General features: G+C 44.2%; 1 protein-coding gene across 7 annotated transcripts in view; it reads right to left on the bottom strand.

The window, feature by feature from the left end:
• ZNF644 (zinc finger protein 644) overlaps nucleotides 1-24,592 on the bottom strand; it is a 144,814-nt gene that overhangs the window by 28,744 nt on the left and 91,478 nt on the right. For 4 of the 7 annotated variants that reach the window (XM_073593165.1, XM_073593166.1, XM_073593167.1 and 1 more), the window contains one exon: nucleotides 20,628-23,556. The exons of the other annotated variants lie outside the window; for them this stretch is intronic. In XM_073593165.1, coding sequence (XP_073449266.1) covers nucleotides 20,628-23,529 — 2,902 coding nt within the window. In that variant the 5' untranslated portion in view covers nucleotides 23,530-23,556. The remainder of the gene's footprint in view (nucleotides 1-20,627; nucleotides 23,557-24,592) is intronic. 7 annotated transcript variants of the gene reach the window in all.

Below are 24,592 nucleotides of genomic sequence, written 5' to 3'. Positions count from 1 at the left end.
CATGGGCAGGCAAAGTAACATATGGGTACGTTACTTGCCGATCGTTTTTTTTGGTAGCGTTCTGATACAGTCGCTAACAGTCAGGCGCTTTTTTGCCTGTGAGTCTTACTAGTGTACCACTAAATTTAGAGCCCAAAATGGCAAATCGAAGGTACACTAGTAAGGAGGCCTACACGTTTCTGAGCATGACTCATAGTGAAGAGGAAGTCGCTCATCTGTCAGATTCAGGCTCAGAACACGATCCTGTAGAGGACAGCGGCTCCATGACAGATAGCTCTGACGACGGAGTTGTGGTCCCTGCCAAGGTCAGGCGTACCAGACCCCGATCTTCTTCTGCTTTTGTTGAGGTGCAAGAATCGCAGGTCCCTCGTATGGAGCAGAGCAGTACTAGCGCCGCTATTCCTTCTGGTGAACTGGCAAGCACCAGCGGCCTAGTACACCCTGGTCGTACATCCAGCACTGCAGTAACACTTGGTGACGTGGCGAGTCCCATAAGTGCAGTTCAAGCTAGCGAGGTGGCAAGCACAAGTAGTGTCCCGCTGCCACCAAGAAGACCAACACAGGCCCATCGTGCCCTTCCTGCTGCATTCGCCAATCCGAATTGGGAACCCACCACTTCTGCAGCACCCGTACTTCCCCCATTCTACGCCCATATCTACCTGCTCGGCCGGCAATCACCTACCGGCGTACCAGTTCCCTGCGTGACCATTTGGTCCGCAGTGAGTTTACTGGTGAAACACGTGGGGACCCCTGTAAGAGGTTTGGAACTTTCACATGTGGAGGATGCTCCACATGTAGATTCATGAATACACAACAACATGTGACCCTCCCCAATGGACATCCATATAGACCACGCCATTTTGCTAACTGCAAAACAGAGGGTGTGATATATCTTTTAGTTTGTCAGTGTCTTCAATTCTATGTAGGTAAGACCAAACAAAAATTCTCATTGCGAGCCTCACGGCACATTTCTGCCATGAGGAAAGCGAATCCTGAACTTCCACTGGGGAGACATGTGGCGAATGTGCACCACGGTACTTTTCCCAACATCTATTTTTTTATCCTGGACAGAGTGCACCCGAGTCCGAGGGGTGGTGATTGGAACAAGGCCTTGCTGCAACGGGAGGCCCGCTGGATTGCAGACCTTGCCGCCACCTCACCCCCCGGCCTCAACGATCATTTGAGTTTTAGACCCTTTCTAGAGGGTTTCTCCTCTGGGGTTTGCGAGAAAGATCTGTAAAACACTGATGCTGTTATGTCCATCTTGGTTGCTTTTATGTATGTCTTCCCCTTGTTATTCTTGTTCATTTTTGTTTTCATTTCTCTTTCCCCCTCCCCCCCCCCTTTTTTTTGTCACGCACAGGCATGCCGTGATTCGAGACACACTGTCGACCGTGCTTGGGTAACATCTGTCAGCCGCAGCTCTGGCCCCCTCTTGTCCCGCCCGGCGCACGTGGGCCCCCCTGGAATCTTATGTCCTTCGGGGGGCCTCTTCATGGGTCACCCGGAACAAACTTGCGGAATGCCTGGCAGCCCCTTTTTCTGCCAGTCCATGCCCGCCATTCGTGGTTCCCTCTTCTGCGTCGGTGGGCGGTCTCTGCATGACCCCCCCCCACGGTTTTACGTGGGGGGGTGCCGTGCAGTCTCCGCCCAGGGTCCCTCTGCCCCTGCGGTGTCCATGTGACGACCTTTGGTGAATACTCCCCACATTGTCTTACCGTCTATACATCAACTGCATACCTCCCCTTTTGGGGTGGTTTGCACTGTTTTGCTAGGTACACATCTATGTATGTGCATCGGTGAAGTGGCTGGTCACCTCTGTTTGGGCCCCCCCCTTTTTTGAAATAGAGATGTCCCGGGTTGCCGTGCATTTCTCCTCTCCAGCGTTTTTGCTGGAGTGGCACTGTTTCCCGGGCAGCCCCCTCTGGATCGCAGCGGGGAATGATGTGATCCTGGGTTGTGTCTGGTTGTTGCCATGGTTTCCCTTTCTCAGCATCTGCTGACGCTGCGGGAGTCCCCCGGCATCTGTAATTGATTGGAGTTGCGGTATGATTGGCTGAATCCCACGCCAATCACTGCCGCATCCACCCCCCCTTCCTCTTTCTACACTACGTCGCTATGGTTTCTCCTTTTCAGCGTCTGTCGACGCTGTAAGATCCCCCTGGCACCTGCGACTAATAGGAGCGGCGTTATGACTGGCGGGATCCCACGCCAATCATCGCCGCACCCACCTCCTCCTTCTCCTCTTATACCCCACCCCCCTACGCCCGTGCCGGTGTCACTGTCTGACACGGCGGCGGCGGTGTAAGGCGGCTAGCTACCATCAGACCTAGGTAAGGCTCTCCCTGCACCAGCTACCAGGATCACTTTTACCTTATCCTCTCTATATTAATACGCCGCTCAATGTGCCTGCCAGGAAACACCATGGTTATACACACTGGCCTGCATTATACTCAGCCAACACTTTCTCCACTCCTTCTTATAGATTTCCCTATATGAGGTCTCTACTCATTATTGTAACTGCAGCTGAGTTTGCGCTTCAAGCACACCTGCTTCTTCAACTCGTTACTGGGCATATTTTCTACATACTAATATTGGGGTAAGTTATGTATGCTGAGATTATTTTCCAAACCCTGTTTTTTATGAATACCCGCATATCGTGCAATTTGCATGCTTCTTAAGTATATGGTTATATTGCTGCTCCGACGCATGCTATTATGCGTCTTTAGCAGATACACATCTAATCACTTTATAAGCCCCCCCTCCCTAACATCTCAGCATATAAGGCTTTTTCTCCCCTCTTTTTTGTATTTTCAGACAATCCCCTTTTCTCCCTCCTCTCCCCCTCTGATCCTCTGGTCGCTGGGACCTTGGGGTAGCGTTGTCCCCCCTTTGTGGTGATACACTGGGACCAGTGTGGAGAAGGTGGGGCCAGAGACACGCCTGTTTCCCAATTTGGTTTTCTGGCGTCCGATGTGTGGTTGCCCCCGAGAGTGCTTCCGACGGTTGGTCTCTTCTCCTGCTCATGCTTGGGTGTGTAGTTTTTTTTTTTTTTTTCTTTCCTTCCTAGAATGATGCTAAATGCAGTAAACATGTTCAATACAATTGTACCTAATTATGATATTTCATGTCTTACTAGTGTAAAGTCTGCTTACCATTTTGCCCCTGATGAAGGGACTTCAACAGTCCCGAAACGCGTAGGCTCAGGTAGAAGACTACATGAATACACCTTTTGTTCGTTCACCAGCAGAATACTGTTTTTATTGTCAAACTGATCCACATGTTTGTATTTGTAAAAATTCTTGTCAATTTTATATAATTGTAATAATAAAACCCGTTTTTTTTATTCTCATTTCCGTTGCCTTCAAAGTCCCACCACTCTCTGAGGGGTCTTTTTTCTTTTCTCGTATGCTAGGGATGGTGGCAACTCTTGTGACACTGTTGGATGGTACCTTTCCCTCTTGTTGATTCCCCCATTCACTGGCCAACCCGGCATTCAGGTGGAAACAGTTGATTTTACGTCACTTGATTTTTATTCGCTGTTTTTCACCGAAGATCTCTATAGATCTATTGTGGACCCAAGCAATTTGTACGCTGGTCAACACATCGCCACTATTCCCCAGTCCTCCCTTGCTAGAGATTGGAAACCAATTACGGTTTCCGAATTTAAGATCTTTCTGGGCCTTTCCCTCAACATGGGCATAACTAAAAAAAGAGTGAGTTGCGGTCATATTGGTCCACTGACCCAATTCACCATATGCCCTTGTTCTCTGCCTCCATGACCAGGGCACGATACGAGCAGATTTTGCGGTTCATGCACTTCAACAACAATGAACTCTGTCGTCCTCGTGGAGACCCTGAATACGATCGGCTCTTCAAAATTCGGCCCCTCATAAACCACTTCAACCAACGTTTTGCAGACTTGTTTACTCCCCATCAAGTTGTCTGCGTTGACGAGTCCCTGATTACGTTTTCTGGCCGCATGTCATTCAAACAGTACCTTCCCACCAAGTGTGCCAGATACAGGGTCAAGATGTATAAGCTCTGTGACAGGGCCACAGGCTATACATGTAGTTTTATGGTTTACGAGGGCAAAGATAGTCACGTAGAGCCGACAAACTGCCCTGACTACATAGGAAGCGCTGGCAAGATTGTGGGGGACTTGGTGTCACCCTTATTCGAAAAGGGGTACCACCTGTACGTGGACACTTTTTAGTCACCTTTTTGATCAACAGATTGGAGCATGTGGCACCGTGCGCCCTAATCGGCAGGGCTTTCCACAGCGGCTTGTAGATTCCCGTCTTAGGCTGGGGGAGAGAGCCCGCTTCAAGTGTAATAACTTGCTCGCTATGAGGTGGAGGGATAATAAGAATGTTTTCGTTCTTACCTCCCTTCATGCAGACACGACGGTCCAAATTCCTACGGCGACTGGTGTTGTGGAGAAACCCCTCTGTGTCCACGAATATAACCTTAACATGGGAGGGGTGGACCTCAACGACCAGTTGTTGGCGGCGTACCTAGTTGCCCGTAAGGCCTGACGCTGGTACAAAAAAGTGTCTGTTTATTTATTTCAATTGGCTTTGCTGAACGCTCATGTGCTATACAGAGCTTCAGGACGGACTGGATCCTTCCTTAAATTCCAGGAAGAGATCGTCAGAGCCCTTCTGTTTCCAGACGGTGCTCCACCTCACCTTCCCCAACCAAATGCAGTAAGCCAGCTGCATGAGAGGCATTTTCCGTATGTCCTCCCGAGTACCCCTACCCAACGAGCCCCCTAAAAAAGATGTCGTGTCTGCAGCAAGCACGGATATAGACGTGACACCCGGTATTATTGTCCTTCCTGTCCTGACAATCCTGGTCTTTGCATTGGTGAATGTTTTGAACGCTACCATTCACTAGTTGAGTATTAGCCTAGGGTACAGCACTGCACAGACTAGGCACACTAACACAGGGTCTCCCAAGATGCCTTCGCATTTTGAGAGACCCAAACCTGGTACCAGTTACAAAAGTTATAGTTACAAAAAAAAGTGTAAAAAAAAAAAAGTTAAAAAAATAAACTCACAAAAAAATATATAAAATAAAAAAAACAAAAATAGTTGTCGTTTTCATGTTCTCTCTCTCTATTCTCTCTCTATTGTTCTGCTCTTTTTTTACTGTATTCTATTCTGCAATGTTTTATTGTTATTATGTTTTACCATGTTTTCTTTTCAGATATGCAATTTTTTTATACTTTACTGTTTACTGTGTTTTATTGTTAACCATTTTTTTGTTTTCAGGTACGCCATTCAGCTGCAGAACGGATTTATTTATCTTGACAGCAACAGCATTTGCTCCCACGATACATAAAGCTGTGATTCCAGCGCTGTCAGAGGTGATTTCACCACCACAGTTACATACTTCAGCATATACACCGAAGCGTGGGGGCAGCAGTGGGTGGAGGAGCGATGTGCTCCTACTTTTTGCGGGAGGATGCCCCCATGCTTCGGCATATATATATTTTAGGCACAGGATGCGTTAAATGTTTTATTTTTTACTATTTTTTTTTTTTATTTGCTTTGCAGGTATGGTAAGTCTTACTGTTATACTGTAATGTTACTTTGTTTTATTGTTAACCATCATTTGCTTAGCAGGTACGCCATTCAGTTGCAGCGCGGATTTATTTATCTTGACAGCAACAGCGTTTTCTCCCACGATACATAAAGTCATGACTCCAGTGCTGTAGGAGGTGATTTCACCACCACAGTTAAAAAAAGAGCATATATTCCAAAGCAAGGGGGCAGCAGGGGCGGAGGAGCTATTTGCTCCTACCTTTTGGGGCGGATGCCCCCATGCTTCGGCATATATAAACGGTGCATGTGTGCCCATCGTTAGAAGTGGGTAGATGAAGGGAGTTATTCTAATGGTGGGCATACCCACCGATCAATATCTTTTTTTTGTTCAGCCCACAGGCTGCATGAAAAAAAGTTTACAATATATGCCCAACAAGGACCAGCAACGTACTGGTATGTTGCTGGACTTTGAGTGGTTATACCAGAATGATGCCTGCAGGTTTAGGTATAATCTTGGTATCATTCTTTTCAGCCAGCGGTTGGCTTCCATGTAAAAGCAATCCTAGCGGCTAATTAGCCTTTAGACTGCTTTTACAAGCAGTGGGAGGGAATGCCACCCCCCCCCCCACCGTCTTCCATGTTTTTCTCTGGCTCTCCTGTCCCGACAGGGAACCTGAGAATGCAGCCAGTGATTCAGCCAGCTGACCATAGAGCTGATCAGAGACCAGAATGGCTCCAAACATCTCTATGGCCTAAGAAACCGGAAGCTACAAGCATTTCGTGACTTAGATTTCGGCGGATGTAAACAGCGCCATTGGGAAATTGGGAAAGCATTTTATCACACCGATCTTGGTGTGATCAGATGCTTTGAGGGCAGGAGAAATCTAGGGTCTAATAGACCCCAATTTTTTCAAAAAAAGAGTACCTGTCACTACCTATTGCTATCATAGGGGATATTTACATTCCCTGAGAACAATAAAAATGATTTAAAAAAAAAAAAAAAAAAAAAAAAAAAAAAAAAATGAAAGAAACAGTTTAAAAATAAGATAAAAAAAGAAAATAATAAAGAAAAAAGCACCCCTGTCCCCCCCTGCTCTCGCGCAAAGGTGAACGCAAGCGTCGGTCTGGCGTCAAATGTAAACAGCAATTGCACCATGTATGTGAGGTATCACCGCGAAGGTCAGATCGAGGGCAGTAATTTTAGCAGTGGACCTCCTCTGTAAATCTAAAGTGGTAACCTGTAAAGGCTCTTAAAGGCTTTTAAAAATGTATTTAGTTTGTTGCCACTGCACATTTGTGCGCAATTTTAAAGCATGTCATGTTTGGTATCCATGTACTCGGCCTAAGATCATCTTTTTTATTTCATCAAACATTTGGGCAATATAGTGTGTTTTAGTGCATTAAAATTTTAAAAAAGTGTGTTCTTTCCCAAAAAAAATGCGTGTGAAAAATCCCTGCGCAAATACTGTGTGAAAAAAAAAAAAAAAATTAAACACCCACCATTTTAATCTGTGGGGCATTTGCTTTAAAAAATATATAATGTTTGGGGGTTCAAAGTAATTTTCTTGCAAAAAAAAAATTTTCTTCTGGTAAACAAAAAGTGTCAGTAAGGGCTTTGTCTTCAAGTGGTTAGAAGAGTGGGTGATGTGTGACATAAGCTTCTAAATGTTGTGCATAAAATGCCAGGACAGTTAAAACCCCCCCCCCAAATGACCCCATTTTGGAAAGTAGACACCCCAAGCTATTTGCTGAGAAGCATGTCGAGTCCATGGAATATTTTATATTGTGACACAAATTGCGGGAAAAAGACAATTTATTTTTTTTGCACAAAAGTTGTCACTAAATGATATATTGCTCAAACATGCCATAAGAATATGTGAAATTACACCCCAAAATACATTCTGTTGCTTCTCCTGAGTACGGGGATACCACATGTGTGAGACTTTTTGGGAGCCTAGCCGCGTACGGGACCCCGAAAACCAAGCACCGCCTTCAGGCTTTCTAAGGGCGTAAATTTTTGATTTCACTCTTCACTGCCTATCACAGTTTCGGAGGCCATGGAATGCCCAGGTGGCACAAAACCCCCCTAATGACCCTATTTTGGAAAGTAGACACCCAAGGGTAAATTTCTAATCAGTTGCATGTTTTGTTATCTCCTAAGCAGGGAAATGAATGGTAAACGCTGTGATGAATGGCGCATTGATGCAGATGTTAAGTTGTAAAAACAGGATTTTTAAAACCGCTTACCTGTAAAATCCTTTTCTTTGAGGTACATCAGGGGACACAGAGCCATAGTAATTACTATGTGGGTTATAGGCCACCTTTAGGTGATGGACACTGACACCCCCTAAATTAAGAAGTGCACTCCCTATATAACCCCTCCCACTACTGGGAGTATTCAGTTTTGTAGCCAAGAAATACACGTGTATACCAAAGAAGGGAGGGACCTCTGTGTCCCCTGATGTACCTCAAAGAAAAGGATTTTACAGGTAAGCTGTTTTAAAAATCCTGTTTTCTTTTCATACATCAGGGGACACAGAGCCATAGTAATTACTATGTGGGATGTCCCATAGCAATGACAACTGAAGGGAGGGAGACACAACAAAAAAGGTAGGGCATTAAGAGGCTAGAGGACTTATACTGCAGCCTTTAGTACACTACGCCCAAAGGCAATATCCTCATGACCTTTAACATCTATTTGATAGAATCTGGTAAATGTATGGACTGAGACCAGGTTGCAGCCTTGCAGATCTGAGCCATAGAGGCCTGGTGATGCACCGCCCAAGAGGCACTAACAGCCCTGGTGGAATGCGCTTTGACATGAAAAGGAGGAATTTTCTTCTTTAGACCATAAGCTTGAACAATCACTTGACGAATCCATTTGGAAATAGTAGAGTTCGATGCCACTTGTCCTCTTTTAGGACCTTCTGGCAGAACAAAATATCTGTTTTGAGAACCTGAGCGGTCGCCTTTAGATATATCTTAACCGCTCTTACTACATCAAGGGAATGTAGTGCCTTCTCTTCCCTAGATCGAGGCTTTGGGAATAAAGAAGGCAGAATAATATCCTGGTTCAAATGAAAACCTGTCACCACTTTCGGTAGAAATTCAGGATGAGGCCGCAATACCACCTTATCCATGACTAAATATGGCTCCTTACAAGACAGAGCTGCCAATTCCGATACTCTTCTGGCAGAAGATATGGCGACCAAAAAGACTATTTTTCTTGTCAAAAGAACTAAGGGAATTTCCCGTATAGGTTCAAAAGGCTGAGTTTGTAAAGCTAATAAGACTAGATTCAAATCCCAAGGATTTAGAGGTGCCCTGACAGGGGGATTCATTCTTGTTACCCCCTGAATAAAACTATGCACCAGAGAGTGAGAAGCAAGAGGCCATTGAAAAAATACTGCTAAGGCAGAGACCTGGCCCTTGATAGTACTCAGAGCCAGCGTCATCTCTAATCCCATTTGCAGGAATTCAAGGATCCTACCTATGACATACTTCCTGGGGTGCCACCCCTGGATCCACACCAGGAAACATATGCCTTCCAGATTCTATAGTAAATGACTCTGGAGGCCGGCTTCCTAGCATTAACCAAAGTAGTCACTACTGAAGGAGATAACCCACGATCCCTTAGAATGTGGGTTTCAATAGCCAAACCATTAAATTTAGCGTTTGTAAGGTAGGATGGAATACCGGACCTTGAGCAAGAAGGTCTGGCCACAATGGCAGGGTCCAAGGGACTCCTATCGCCATCTTTATGATCTCGGCAAACCAAGATCTTCTGGGCCACACTGGGGCCACCAGAATCACCTCTTTCCGTTCCTGCGGACAAGGCGCGGAAGTAGCAGAACTGGAGGAAACGCATAGATTAGTGAAAACTGATCCCATGGGAAGACCAAGGCGTCTGTTCCGCACGCTAGCGGGTCCTTCACCCTTGACACAAAGCTGTCAACTTTGTTGTTCAATCTGGACGTGAACAGATCTACGTCCGGAACACTCCATCTCTGACATATCGACAGGAAGATGTCGGGTTGAAGAGACCATTCTCCCGGAAACAACTGCTGGCGACTCAAGTAGTCCGCCTGCCAATTCTCTATCCCCGGAATAAAAACCGCTGATAGACAAGGGTTGTTGCTTTCTTCCCAAGCTAGAACATGATTCACCTCTTTTTGGGCTGCACGACTTCTCGTGCCCCCCTGGTGATTGATGTAGGCCACCGCCGTGGCATTATCGGATTGAATCCTGACAGGACAATTCCGCAGCCTGAACGTCCAGGATTCTAGGGCCAGACGTACTGCCCGAATCTCTAGAACGTTGATGGATAAGGTCCTCTCTGATTTGGACCATATCAACCACCAACTGAGGCTCAGACGCACCTGGGGGGATAAGAGCATTGGAAAGTCCAAGGCCTGAACCTTCTTGTTCCAGGCCGACAGGATGGCGTTTTGTAGCAGTCTTGAATGAAACTGCGCATAAGGGATGGCCTTGAAGGAGGCCACCATCTTCCCTAACAATTTCATGCACATCTGAATGGAAGGATTTCTCTTTGTTCTGACAAGTTGAATTAGTTCCTTTATGGAACTGATTCTTGCCTGGGGTAGGAATACCTTTTTTTGCACTGTATCTATGATTAGCCCCAAGTACTGTAATCTCCTTGATGGTGTCAAGGAAGACTTCTCTAGGTTGAGTATCCCAACCTAGGCTTTCCAGGTAGCTTACAGCTGAGATTAGATTTTGGTTTAGACCAGAAACTGATTGATCTATTAAAAGCAGATCGTCTAAATAGGCTAGGACCGTTATGCCCTGGGCCCTTAACCTGGCTAAGGGAGGTGCCAGGATCTTTGTGAACACCCGTGGTGCAGTGGCTAGACCAAACGGCAGAGCCACAAATTGAAAATGGCGATTTTCTACCACGAAGCGCAGAAATTTCTGATGAGCTGGAAATATCGGCACGTGGAGATATGCATCCTTGATGTCGATTGATGCCAAAAACTCTCCTCCTTGTAAAATGGAAACAACCGATCGGACTGACTCCATGCGAAAGGATCGGATATTTAAGTGCCGGTTCAGATCTTTAAGATCTAAAATGGGTCTTACCTCCCCGTTTGGTTTTGGAACCGTGAAAAGGTTTGAATAAAACCCTGAACCCTGTTCCTCTAAAGGAACCTCTGATATCACTTCTTGGGATAAGAGATGATCCAGAGCTAAAAGGAGAGACTTCCTTTTCTCTGGATCTTTGGGAATACTTGATTTTAGATAACGAGGAGACGGGAATTCTCGGAACTCTAGTTTGTAACCTAGAGAGAAACTGAGGAAGCCACCCATCTGTCTTGACATTGTTGCTGCCAGATCCTTGAAAACTGCAGAAGCCTTCCCCCCACCCACACAAGCGGGGGCGCCCCTTCATAAGGAGGCCTTAATATTTTGTTTTGCAGGCTTTCTGTCCCAAGACCTCTTTGGGCCCTGGAACTGCCCCTGAGGTCTACCTCTTGAGCTCGATGGTGGAGGCCGTCGAGACTGCCTAGAGGCAGACGTTCCTGGCACTGGAGAAGAAGCACGCTTAAAGGAGAAATGTTTGGACTTCTTCTTTACCGGTAAAAGAGAACTTTTCCCATTAGAAATCCTTTGGATATATTTATCTAGATCGTCTCCAAATAACCGTTCACCATGAAAAGGGAAACTGGCTAGAAGCTTTTTACATGGTTCTTCCGCTGACCAATTTTTCAGCCATAGGGCTCTGCGTGTATGTACTAGTCCCAGCATAAGTCGTGAGGCTTAAATGATAGAATCTTTCATAGCATCCACCGTAAAACATAGTGCATCTGATACGCCAGCCCATTGCTGGGCCTGCTGATCAGGAAGAATCTTAACCACTTGACCACTGGGCACTTAAACCCCCTTCCTAACCAGACCAATTTTCAGCTTTCGGTGCTCTCACACTTTGAATGACAATTACTCAGTCATACAATACTGTACCCATATGAATTTTTTGTCCTTTTTTTCACACAAATAGAGCTTTCTTTTGGTGGTATTTAATCACCGTTGGGTTTTTTATTTTTTGCGCTATAAAAGAAAAAAGACTGAAAATTTGGTAAAAAAATGAATTTTTCTTTGTTTCTGTTATAAAATTTAGCAAATTAGTAATTTTTCTTTGTAAATTTTGGCCAAAATTTATACTGCTACATATCTTTGGTAAAAATAAGTACAACTTGGTGTATATTATTTGGTCTTTGTGAATGTTAGAGAGTCCAAATGCTATGGTGCCAATATCTGAAAATTGATCACACCTGAAGTACTGACGGCCTATCTAATTTCTTGAGACCCTAACATGCCAGAAAAGTACAAATACCCCCCAAATGACCCCTATTTGGAAAGAAGACATTCCAAGGTATTTAGAAAGATGCATGGTGAGTTTTTTTGAAATTGTCATCTTTTCCCACAATTCTTTGCAAAATCAAGATTTTTTTTTTTCACAAAATTGTCATATTAGAAGGTTATTTCTCACACACAGCATATGCATACCACAAATTACACCCCAAAACACATTCTGCTATTACTCCCGAGTATAGTGATACCACATGTGTGAGACTTTTACACAGTGTGGCCACATACAGAGGCCCAACATGCACGGAGCACCTCCAGGCGTTCTGGAGCACCCAGGCCAATTCTTATATTTCTCTCCTACATGTAAAAATAATAATTTATTTGCTAGAAAATTACATAGAACCCCAAAACATTATATATATTTTTTTTAGCAAAGACCCTAGAGAATACAATGGCGGTTGTTGCAACTTTTTATCTCACACGGTATTTGCGCAGCAATTTTTCGAACGCTTTTTTTTTGGAAAAAAAAAACAGTTTTGTGCTTTAAAAAAAAATAAAACAGTAAAGTTAGCCCAATGTTTTTGCATAATGTGAAAGATGAAGTTACGCCGAGTAAATAGATACCTAACATGTCACCCTTCAAAATTGCACACTCTTGTGGAATGGTGCCAAACGTCGCTACTTAAAAATCTCCATAGGTGACGCTTTAAAATTTTTTACTGGTTACATGTTTTGAGTTACAGAGGAGGTCTAGGGCCAAAATTATTGCTCTCGCTCTAACGTTCGCAGTGATACCTCACATGTGTGGTTTGAACACCGTTTTCATATGTGGGCGGGACTTACGTATGTGTTCGCTTCTGCATGCGAGCACACGAATGTGGGCGCTTTAAACATTTTTTTTTTTTTTTTTATTGTTTATTTTACTTTATTTATTTTAGTTTGACACTTTTTCCCCCCCAAAAAAATTTTTGATCACTTTTATTTCTATTACAAGGAATGTAAACATCCCATGTAATAGGAATATGGCATGACAGGTCCTCTTTACAGTGACATATGGGGTCAATAAGACCCCACATCTCACCTCTAGGCTGGGAAGCCTGAAATAAAAACAAAAACAAAAAAAAAACGATCTTGGCTTCGATCGTAGCGGTGAGTCGGTAGAAGCACCGGAGGGTGGCAGGAAGGGGGGGGGGGGGGGCGTCCCCTCTCGCCTCCCGTAAGAACAATCAAGCAGTGTAACAGCCACTATGATCATTCTTATGGTGTAGGGAATCGCCGGCTGAAAAAGCTGATATCTGAATGATGCCTGTAGCTGCACCCATCATTCAGATATCCCCGCTCAAAGTCAAGGACGTCATATGACTGTGGGCGGGAACTGGTTAAAAATTGCGGGGTATTGCAGAGTATTGCGGAGTAGTGCAGGGTATATTCCTGGGTATATTGCAGAGTATTGCTGGGCATATTGCAGAGTATTGCTGGGCATATTGCAGAGTATTGTGGGGTATATTGCAGAGTATTGTGGGGTATTATGCAGAGTATTGTGGGGTATTATGCAGAGTATTGCGGGGTATTATGCAGAGCATTGCGGGGTATTTATGCAGAGTATTGCGGGGTATTTATGCAGAGTATTGCGGGGTATAATGCAGAGTATTGCGGGGTATTACGCAGAGTATTGCGGGGTATTACGCAGAGTAGTGCGGGGTATTATGCAGAGTAGTGCGGGGTATTACGCAGAGTAGTGCGGGGTATTACGCAGAGTAGTGCGGGGTATTTATGCAGAGTAGTGCGGGGTATTTATGCAGAGTAGTGCGGGGTATTTATGCAGAGTAGTGCGGGGTATTTATGCAGAGTAGTGCGGGGTATTTATGCAGAGTATTGCAGGGATGGCTGAGCATGGAGGGATGGATGGATGTGACTACAATTGTCACTGAGCACCGCTGTGGGCACTACACATACAGCCCACAGCGGTGCTGCCATCCGATCCCTCCCCCTCTCCCTGTACCGATCGGTACAGAGAGGGGAGGGAGGAACCGGCGTCATGACATGACGCCGGTCTGTTGACATGTGATCGCTCCGTCATTTGACGGAGCGATCACATGGTAAACGGCCGCGATCAGCGGCCGTTTACCGTGATCCGTGATGCGGACCCGGCGGTCACGGAAGTTCTCGGGTGCGCGCCCCAGGGGGCGCGCGAGAGCAGTATTCTGGGAGGACGTCCCACGGACGTCCACCCAGAACTAGCCGACCGCGCTGCAGCCGTCTTTCGACTATGGCCCGGTCGGCAAGTGGTTAAGTATCTCCACAAACTGATCCTTTATGGACTAGGATATCCCAATTGCCGAAAGAACCGGCTGCACTACTGAACCTGCCAGACATGTTGTTCTTAAAAAGAAGTTCCAATTTTTTATCTGTTGGATCTTTTAACATTTGTGCATTGTCTACTGGAAAAGTGAGATTTTTATTCACCGAGGCGATTGCAGCATCAATTGCTGGAACCCCCCATTTCTTATAGAATTCCTCCTCCATAGGATACAGTGTAGAAAACTTCCTTGGAGGAAAAAACAGCTTATCCGGGTGTTCCCATTCCGAATACATCAGCTTTTTTAGCCAAGAATGGATAGGAAAAGCATCCCCCGACTGGGGTGGCTTTAGTGGTCCCAAACCAGAGGTGGGCTCATCACTAGACTGCGCTACAGGCAGCAAAAAGGTTGAGCGAACAAATTTAGTAAGGGAGTGTACCAGCAAACTGTCATGTGAGATTACTCCCTCCCCACTAAGATCCTCAGCAGAGGCTATATTAGTATCTTCCAGGTCTTTTGGAAGACCTTCCTGATCCCCTACTTCTTCTACCTCAAAAAGAGGATCCTGAGCACTGGATGGGGATCTGCTACGTTTGGACCCACTATGGAGAGTGATCATAGCATCAATCTTCTTTTCCAAACTAGAAATGGTAGAAGAAAAGACCTCCTGTGTGATATATATAGGGGCTGAAGTGTCCAGCGCTGCTGCAACACCAGTCCCCCCTGACGGCTTATTCTGAACGACCACATCACTCTCAGAGGAGGATGACATTCTTTTGGTCATGGATTTAGGTTGTTGTAAAACACTCGGACCCTTAGAACCCTTTGAGGAGTTCCTGGTCCCTCTTCCACTCATAGCCTTAATGTACAAAACAGAGGCGATGCAAAAAAGAATGCATACACTGCTAGGTTATAGTCCAGCAATATAATGCTGCTATTAATGCCCAGCCTGAAGCAATAATAATGTGTCAAGGGAAATGCCTGTGTCACAAAACCTGAAGCAATGCCACCTCTTTGCTCATGTCCCTCCGCAGCCAGCAGCAGCACACAGTGTGCTTTTAACCACTTCCCTACCCAGCCATAGTAATATGACGTCCACAGATGGGATCTCCCATCCTGTGTGGACGTCATATGACGGCCTGGGACTCCCGGGCGTCTAGGGGGCGTGCGCGCTCGCCGCGTTGCTCGGGACCCGGTGCGTGTGCCCGGCGGCCGCGATGTCCACCGGGCACCCGCGATTGCCCGTTAACCCCCCCGGACCGTGGATCTGTGTGTGTAAACACACAGATCCACGTCCTGTCAGTTGTGAGGAGAGCGATCTGTGTTCCTAGTACAGCGGAACACTGATCAGTCTCCTCCCCTTGTACGTCCCCGCCCCCTACAGTTAGAAACACACCCTTAGGAAACATATTTAACCCCTTGTGTCCCCCTAGTGGTTAACCCCTTCACTGCCTGTCACATTTACACAGTAATCAATGCAATTTTATAGCATTGATCGCTGAATAAATGTGAATGGTCCCAAAAATGTGTCAAAAGTGTCCGATGTGTCCGCCATGTCGCAGTCACGAAAAAAAATCGCGATCGCCATTGCTAGTAAAAAAAAAAATATATATATTTTTTTTTTAAAAATGCCATAAATCTATCCTGTATTTTGTAGACGCTATAACTTTTGCGCAAACCAATCAATATACGCGTATTGTGATTTTTTTTTTACCAAAAATATGTAGAAGAATACGTATCGGCCGAAACTGAGGAAAAAATTTGTTTTTTTAAAAAAAAAATTGGGATATTTATTATAGCAAAAAGTAAAAAATATTGTGTTTTTTTCAAAATTGTCGATCTTCTTTTGTTTATAGCGCAAAAAATAAAAACCGCAGAGGTGATCAAATACCTCCAAAAGAAAGCTCTATTTGTGGGGAAAAAAAGGACATCAATTTTTTTTGGGTACAACGTCGCACGACCGCGCAATTGTCGTTTAAAGTGCGACAGCCCTGTACTGAACCGGTTAAACACTTCCTCCACGTGTTCCTGGCGTCGGAGAACGCCGACGCCGTTAGCCGCGCCCCCCCCCCCCGCGCGTTGCCTACGGCTCTGCCCTCCCTTCAAAAAGGACGGGATTTCCCGTGCAAGCGGCAGACTACAGGTACCTTCGGACCTAGAGCCAGACCGGCGAGGGGGGGTCAAAAAGCCACCAGGCGGCCGCAGCTTTTTTTTTTTTTTTTAAATTGAATCTGGGCTTAAAACACCCCCTGAGGGGGGAATCCCAGCATAGGGGCCACTGACGGGGAGACAATTCACCCCTTTTCTTACTGGAGGATCTGCTGTTTTGGCCGGAGAAGAAGGAGGAAGTGTTCGGCTCCTGACACCATGCTGTTTCCAGCATGAGGCGGTGAGTGCTCAACACAGCCCCCAGTGGTGACACATAGGCATGACAACATTATTCAGTTAAAGGAGACTTTATATGAAAAATTTCAGAAAAAAAATCTCCACTTACCTTTTCCCCGCCGCAGGGTTATCTGTGGTAAACCATCAGACCCAATCTTCATCCTTCACGGTGGGTTCCGTAAAACCTTCAGGAACAGGGGAACCTTGGGGTATCCCACAATCCTGGACCTGCAATAGCACCCTGCCAGTAAAACTTTATTGGCCTTACTACCAAAAGTACTGGATCCCAGGGTCCAGCTCTCTAGAAAGAGAAGCATTTGCAAGCAAAAAAAGTCAGTTCTTTGGATACGAGGCCCGGGCACCATTAAACCTGGTTTAAAAGACATTCTGAATGGATCCGTCAGCATGGCTAGCCCCAGCAAAGATTGTTCCAGTGGAGCTCAGCACAGCACATCTTTACTCGTGACCAACACCTTAGACACTGGCGAAAAAACTGAATACTCCCAGTAGCGGGAGGGGTTATATAGGGAGTGCACTTCTTAATTTAGGGCGTGCCAGTGTCCATCACCTAAAGGTGGCCTATAACCCACATAGTAATTACTATGGCTCTGTGTCCCCTGATGTATGAAAAGAAAAGAATTTGTTGATTATTTCTTCATATTTACAGATGTTCAAAAAAGTGATGTTCCTGAAAGTGATGTTCCTGAAAGTGATGTTCCTGAAAGTGATGTTCCTGAAAGTGATGTTCCTGAAAGTGATGTTCCTGAAAGTGATGTTCCTGAAAGTGATGTTCCTGAAAGTGATGTTCCTGAAGAAACGGGCCTTTACCTGTGAAACACACTGAACAAGCAAGATGACTATTTGGGGTATTCTAACTTTGTGCATGTCTGCAAACGTTATGATAAATCATGTACATTATTCAAACTGTATGCTTAAGCAAAATGTGCAACCCCTATTGAAAATTGTACTTGCCCTATGCTGTAATAAAATGTGTTATTTTCCTTTAAATGGTGTGGTACTGTTAAAATCCTGCCTAGCTAATCGTTTAGGGTTGCTTTTTTGTATTTCACATCAATTGGAGGCTGAGTACTGCATCTGGGCTGCTTGGACAGAGGAAATCCACTGGCAAATATGTTGAATTGGCTCAGCTACCCATGTTCAAAAGCTAGTAATGAGAAACAGGGGTGGGAAAAAAAGGAATTGTTACTTACCTGTAAACATATCTTCGAGTACAGCACAGGACACCGGCAACTTATTCATACACCATGGGTTATTAGGCTCACACCTCCACAAGGTTGGACACTGCCAAGCTTTTGAGATGAGGCCAACCCCCCTCCCCCTAATTTATTTTTGCTGAATTAACGTTTTCACACAGTGTCCGGTAAGGTTGACTATTTACATCTGTGCACTGCCAGATAATGTTGGCTAAATGGTTACAATCAATAAATGACCTAAAGTTTTATGTGAAATAAAACACAAAAATATACCTTAATAGGATAAGCTCACCCTTTGGGAACATGTAACATGTTCCCATTCCTGCAGCTGCTCCCTGATTCGCTGCCTCTAGTGACAGAAAACCGGGCATCTTCTCCCCAAACTCCCAATCACTATTTAAAAAAACACGTGGCTGTGCAGGGCTTCGCCTGCCTCATTCATTCACAGGGATCTGTGAATGGGAGAACTACAAACCACCAACAGTCTTTGTGGCTGTCGGCTTCTAGCTCTCAATGAGCTACCAGGGCGCAGTTGAATGCTCTAGTTAGTTCATGGTCTCTTCCTGTCAGTGTGCAACTGCCTGTTGTATGGCTGAACTCGCATTGGATTTGCATGAAAATGGTCCAGGAACCTTTTTTTCCCCCGTACTGGAATCGGATGGCACGGTATTCATCACACCCATGCAATCAGTTTGCTGTCCGAATTCACAGTTCGCACTAGAGGTCGGCCAATATTTGGCCATTTTTGATAAATCTGCATGGGCCGATTATTATCTAAATTAGGCCGATATTTAACACTGGCCGTTCCTCCTCCTCCCCTCTCCACACTCAGCGCGGCGCTTGCCAGAGCCGCTGAGTGTGTGAAACTGACAGGTAACGCAGAAGAGAGAGAGGGGATCTGTCAGAATTAAGGTTGATGTTGGGGTGGGCGGGACCCAGCAGCTATCAAACACAGCCAATAGGATGGGATCTGGGCGGGCCGCTATGTGTATGTGGCCCCACCCCTTTTCTTAAGCAGCCCAATCATTGGCTGCTATTTAATAGCTGCTGGGTCCCGCCCACACCGGCCAGGTCCCGTCCACCCCAACATTAAGCTCAACTTTGACAGCTCCTCTGTTAGTTTCACACACAGTTTACACTCGGCTCAGTGTGAAACCTGTCAGTGCCACCTGCCAATGCCAATCAGTGCCATCTGTCAGTGCTACCGCCAACCAGTTCCACCTGCCAATGCCAACCAGTGCCACCTCCAATCAGTGCCACCTGCCAGTGCCAAGCCAATCAGTGCCACCTGCCAGTGCCAATAGTGCCACCTGCCAGTCCCAAACCAGTGCCACCACCAACCAGTGGCACCGCCAATCAGTGCCACCTGCCAGTGCCTCCTCCAACCAGTGCCACTGCCAATCAGTGCCACCTGCCAGTGCCAACCAGTGCCTCCTCCAACCAGTGCCACCTGTCAGTGCCAATCAGTGCCACCTGCCAGTGCCTCCTCCAACCAGTGCCACCTGTCAGTGCCAATCGGTGCCACTGCCAATCAGTGCCACCTGCCAGTGTCATCTGTCAGTGCTACCTGCCAATCAGTGCCACATGCCAGCGCCACATGCCAGGGCCAACCAGTGCCATCTGTCAGTTCCAAACCAGTGCCACCTGCCAGTGCCATCTGTCAGTTGCAAACCAGTGCCACCTGCCAGTGCCAAACCAGTGCCACCTGCCACAGCCAACCAGTGCCATCTGTACTGAGGACATCAAGTGTGTGGTAGAGTGACAGGAGCAAGCAGGGAGGAGTGGGTGAGGTTTTTTTCTTTAAAAATCGGCATCATATATCGGCCATCGGCTGCCCCAATTTCTAAATATCGGCATCGGCCAGAGAAAACAGCATATCGGTCGACCTCTAGTTCGCACTACGTTCTGCAAACTAATCTGGGGGTGTCATTTACTTTGTATTGACACCTGCGGCGGTATGCAGAGGGCAGTGTGAACGGCCTGCGAGGGAGATGCGATGCGGGAACTAGCACTGGAATCACGCTGGTTCCCGCATCGCTATAGTTTGAACCCAGGCTAACAGTCTGCAGGACTCCTGCCTGGCACCCACGACCTGCTGATCGTGGGTGCAATGCTTTCCAGGGTTGTCATAAAGAAAAATAATAGATGCACATTTGTTTACCTGAAAAAAGATGTGCATTTATTATCATTTTTTTTTTTTAAAGGGTGAACTTATCTTTTAAAACCTCAAGGCATATATGTTATACACTCCAGTTTGACAGTGTTGCCATTATTTGTATACATGCTGATAGCGCAACAAATACAAATATAGTTTAGTTTATCTGTTGTTTTCAATCACAAACATTATATATATATATATATATATATATATATATATATATATATATATATATATAAAATTCTGAGAGGAGGCCTGGTTATTGAATGTCAAGTTATTTTTTCTAATACAGTGCTGAAATGTGAGAGGGTTTTTTTTTAACAAGTGAGAAGAAAAATAGAAACAGGAAGAGAAAAAAAGTACTTGGGGCAAGATCATAATGCCAATTTTAAAACCGCAACAAGCAGATAAATATATGCATATTGTATATAACCGGTTTAAACCCATTAATTCTTTTTGGTCCACTGTAAGGTCTTCTCAAGAAAACAAGCCACTTTTAAGGTACTTTACAAAAAGATTGTAAATTTCACTACTTCACAGTAAAATCTGTAGCATGCGCTAAAGTTTAAAATGGTATGAAATATAAAATTAGTTAAGAAAATATACATTTGTATTTCATCAAAGAGAAATAAGCGAAGCAAGCTTTGCAAAACAATCTTGAGCTTTACTAAAAGAAATAAAAAAAAGAACCCACCTTTCCTTACACGCTTTGTTGGCGTTCCTGTCCTTCTGAAGTGCTGCATTTTATCACTTGATGCAATTTGCTCTGGAGACACCACGTGGCGAGCTTCGTAAGTTAGTCCAGCTCTGTGCAAATGTCCGCGAACATGATTTGATAACCCAACACCTGTTTCAAATGTTGCAGGACAGTATGGACAAGACTTCTTTTCAAGAGCTAAATCACTCCAGTGGAATATAGAACTGTGGCCTGGCAATGCAGATTCTGCATTTTCCAAATCAACATCAGACATTTCATGCATGTAACCATCTCCCTCGCCATCTTCATAGTACTCAAAGTAATAGCCATCGTTATTATTGTAATGCAAGCCCTGGTCTTCATTGAGCTGGTCATCTATAGTTTGGTCTTTAAAAATTGGGTAAACTGCTTTTTTTGGTGGACTGTTGTATGCATCATCTGGCGATTCTGTGTTGTAACTGCAAAGTTCACTATTGTCCCAAGAATCATAATCGTCCTTTTTATCAGACGGGTCAAGTTTTTTGAGTACAACATAAGTCACCTTTTGAAGGAAATCTGGATAACTATCCATATCTTCTTCCGTCACTGGTCTTTCCAGGTCTGCTCGTCGTACCCTTTTGACTGCTACCCTGTCTTTGAAGCCAACTAGCCTACCTGGGTGACGGTTATGAGGATCCATAATTAAGCATTCTTCCTGAAGATCTGGTGAACTGGAAAGCTGAAGTGAAGAATTACCCTCTTCCTTTTTTAGATTCAGTGGGAAGATGTGTGATTTTTTCAAAGTTTTGTAGCCATCCCACTTCTGATTGTATAGGTAGGCATGATTTAACCTTGCATGCTTTTGTTTCATTTTAAAGTACCTATGTTTTTGGTCATTGGTAGTGAAAAGTAGAGATTTATTTGGGGAAATTGAAGGACCACTGACAGACTGAGCAGCGCTTTTTCTAGCTTTTTGTATCTTATGTTTTCTGTACAATTTTGTAAAACTGTTACTTTGACCAATGGATCCATACGGTCTCTTCAAGTCTTGCTTTAGGACAGAATTCTTTGGAAAAGGGGGCTGTTTTGCAAACTCTTTACTCTCAGATTCAAGTTCAAGTTCATTATCTGAAAAATGTTCTTGTTTAATTACAAGGGGACCATTAAACTGGTCTAAGGTAGATGACGGATGTACATATTCAATGTGCTTTTTTAAAATATAGCGGGTTGGTGCAGTAAATGAACACATCTTACAGATAAAAGTTGTAGGCTTTTTAGATGAAAGGAAATACGAATTTTTCAAGGTCTTTTTCTGATACTTCCTTTGGGGTAGATCAGACGTTAAAACGGAACATTTTACAACGGCCCCATGAGCAATACCTCTATGACACTCCAATTCATTTTCTGTAACAGCCATGAAGTTGCACTCTTCGCAGCAGTAATATCGCTTGTCCTTCTCATGGGTTTTGGCATGCTGCACAAAAGTCTTTGGGCAGTTGGTTCCAAACACGCACTGTGGGCACTGCAGACGGGCACCTCTACCTTCATCTTGAAGCTCTTTAAGTTCGCGGATCTCCGTCATCAGTTTCTGCCGTCGTTCCTGGTGAATAATCATATGCTTAAGAAGTGAATTCCGGTCTCTAAAAGTTCGCCCACACTCTTTACAAGCATATGGCCTTGGAACATTAAGGTGTCGAAAGTGATTATTCCCATCCAGGTGATACATCATGTGCCTGTGAAGGTGTTTCTTCTCCCTAAAATTCACATTGCACTTTGTGCAGGGGTAAAATGATGGCTCTTGATCACTAGTGCATGTTGGTGGTGACTGGGACTCACAACTTTGTACATCACTGGAAAAGAATGGGTCAACGTGAACAGGTGAGGTTTCTCCAGAATAGTCACAAACAGGACTATAAATATAATGATTGAATGCCTCTATAGCTTCTTTTGGAAGGTGTTCTTCCGTGTCATCAAGAGAAGATTCAGACTTGATCTTCATTAATGCATACTTGTGCGGTGCTACCACTTGCTCTTCATCACTCTGTTCCATTATATCTACATTTAATAGCTTTGATTTCTTGGAAATATTTACATCATTATAAGCATCTTCGGAATAGCAACGAGTTATTTTACTACCATCCATTTTTCGTTTACGCTTTTTTTGTACCCTTACAACGCAGTTCTTTTCTGACTCCTCTGTTTTTTCATTATTTACCGAGTCCCTGTCGGTACTGAAATTAGCGTGGTTTGCTCCTACAGAATCAACGGCAGTAGAGCAACTTTCCATCTGATTTTGTATCTCATTCACAGGCAACTTTTTTCTACCATTGCACTCATCTATGGGCCCTACTAAAGTGCTATCCAATCTGGTATTATTCCCATTAGATGTTTCACAACCAACTAAAGAGGAGGTAGGATGTTTAAGGTTGGAATGGGCTTCATTCTTGGCATGTGCTACATCAGGTATCAGGAATATAACTTGCTGACCTGACATCTGTACAGAGTTCTTTGTAGGTTGATGAAGATCATAAACTACAGCTGAAGCTGAACACAAATCTGTTTGCAGAACCACAGGGTGATCTGTGGATGTGGAAATATTGTCTGTATTCAGGATGGAAGTTTTATTTGAGGAGAAAGAAACTGGTCCATTAATATTTTCTTTAGGCAAGAAAGGATTTTCACTAGAAACAGTAGTAGCACCTTCGTGTATTAAAAGAGAACCCTGGATTTTACTTAAGGCTATCTCAGATCTGTCCCTTAATAGTTCTTCAGGCACAGTCAATGAACATTTTTTCTGAATAGATGATTCACAGGCTTGTACTTGCTTATATATTACATTATCCTCAGAGTTGAAATTGGTGTCCTCTTTGAGGAGCTCATTAGCATCAGTACTTTCAGCACTTATTTGGGACTCCTCCATACTGTTTTTCTTCCCATTAAACAATCTCTAAAAACAAAAAGACAAAATGTTAAAGTATACATTATTGCTTAAAAACAATAGGAACAAAGCATCTTAAAAATGTTGAAAATAAACCTCCAGTACATCTTAGTACTAAATATAACCAAATTCTGAGAAAACGTGCAATCTCTTATCCATTATTTTAACTGCTTCAAGACCAAGCCTATTTCTGACATCAGTATTTTTTGCTAGAAAATTACTTAGAACCCTCAAACATAGTTTTTTTTTCTTTTAGCAGAGACCCTAGAGAATAAAATGGCAGTCGTTGCAATATTTTATGTCACAATGTATTTGCGCAGCGGTCTTTTAAACGCATTTTTTTTTTAGAAAGAATACAACTTCAATGAAATAAAAAAAAAAAAAAAAAAAAATGTAAAAAACAGTAAAGTTAGTGACCTATGTGTTTTCTTTCGGGCAAGCACGAAGGGATGGGGTGCTTTAAAAAAATTCTGATTTTAGGGTTTTTTTCTTTTTACACTGTCCCTTTAAAAAAATGTTTTTTTTTTATTGCGGTCACAAGGAATGTAAACATCTCTTGTGACAGTAATAGGAAGTAACAGGTACTCTTTATGGAGGGATCTGGGGTCTAAAAGACCCCAAAACCCCCATGCATTTTAAAGTATTCAAAACGCCAAGAACTGCGTTTTTGAATACTGACATTTTTTTAAAACTGGCTCTGTTGGCTGCCGAGTAAACCGGAAGTGCTGTTGTGACGGGTGCTTCTGGATTTCTACATAGGAGACACGATCAAAGTCGAATCAGCCATTGGTGATTAAGCAGTGTGCCCGATATATACAGTATCTCAAAAAAGTGAGTACACCCCTCACATTTTTGTAAATATTTTATTATATCTTTTCATGTGACAACACTGAAGAAATTACACTTTGCTACAATGTAAAGTAGTGAGTGTACAGCTTGTATAACAGTGTAAATTTGCTGTCCACTCAAAATAACTCAACACACAGCCATTCATGTATAAACCGCTGGCAACAAAAGTGAGTACACCCCTAAGTGAAAATGTCCA

This window comes from Aquarana catesbeiana, linkage group LG07 (assembly GCF_042186555.1).
Source record: "Aquarana catesbeiana isolate 2022-GZ linkage group LG07, ASM4218655v1, whole genome shotgun sequence".
Lineage (NCBI taxonomy): Eukaryota > Metazoa > Chordata > Amphibia > Anura > Ranidae > Aquarana > Aquarana catesbeiana.
The sequence above is the reverse complement of the archived record's forward strand: the minus strand, read 5'-3'. Positions and strand labels throughout refer to the sequence as shown.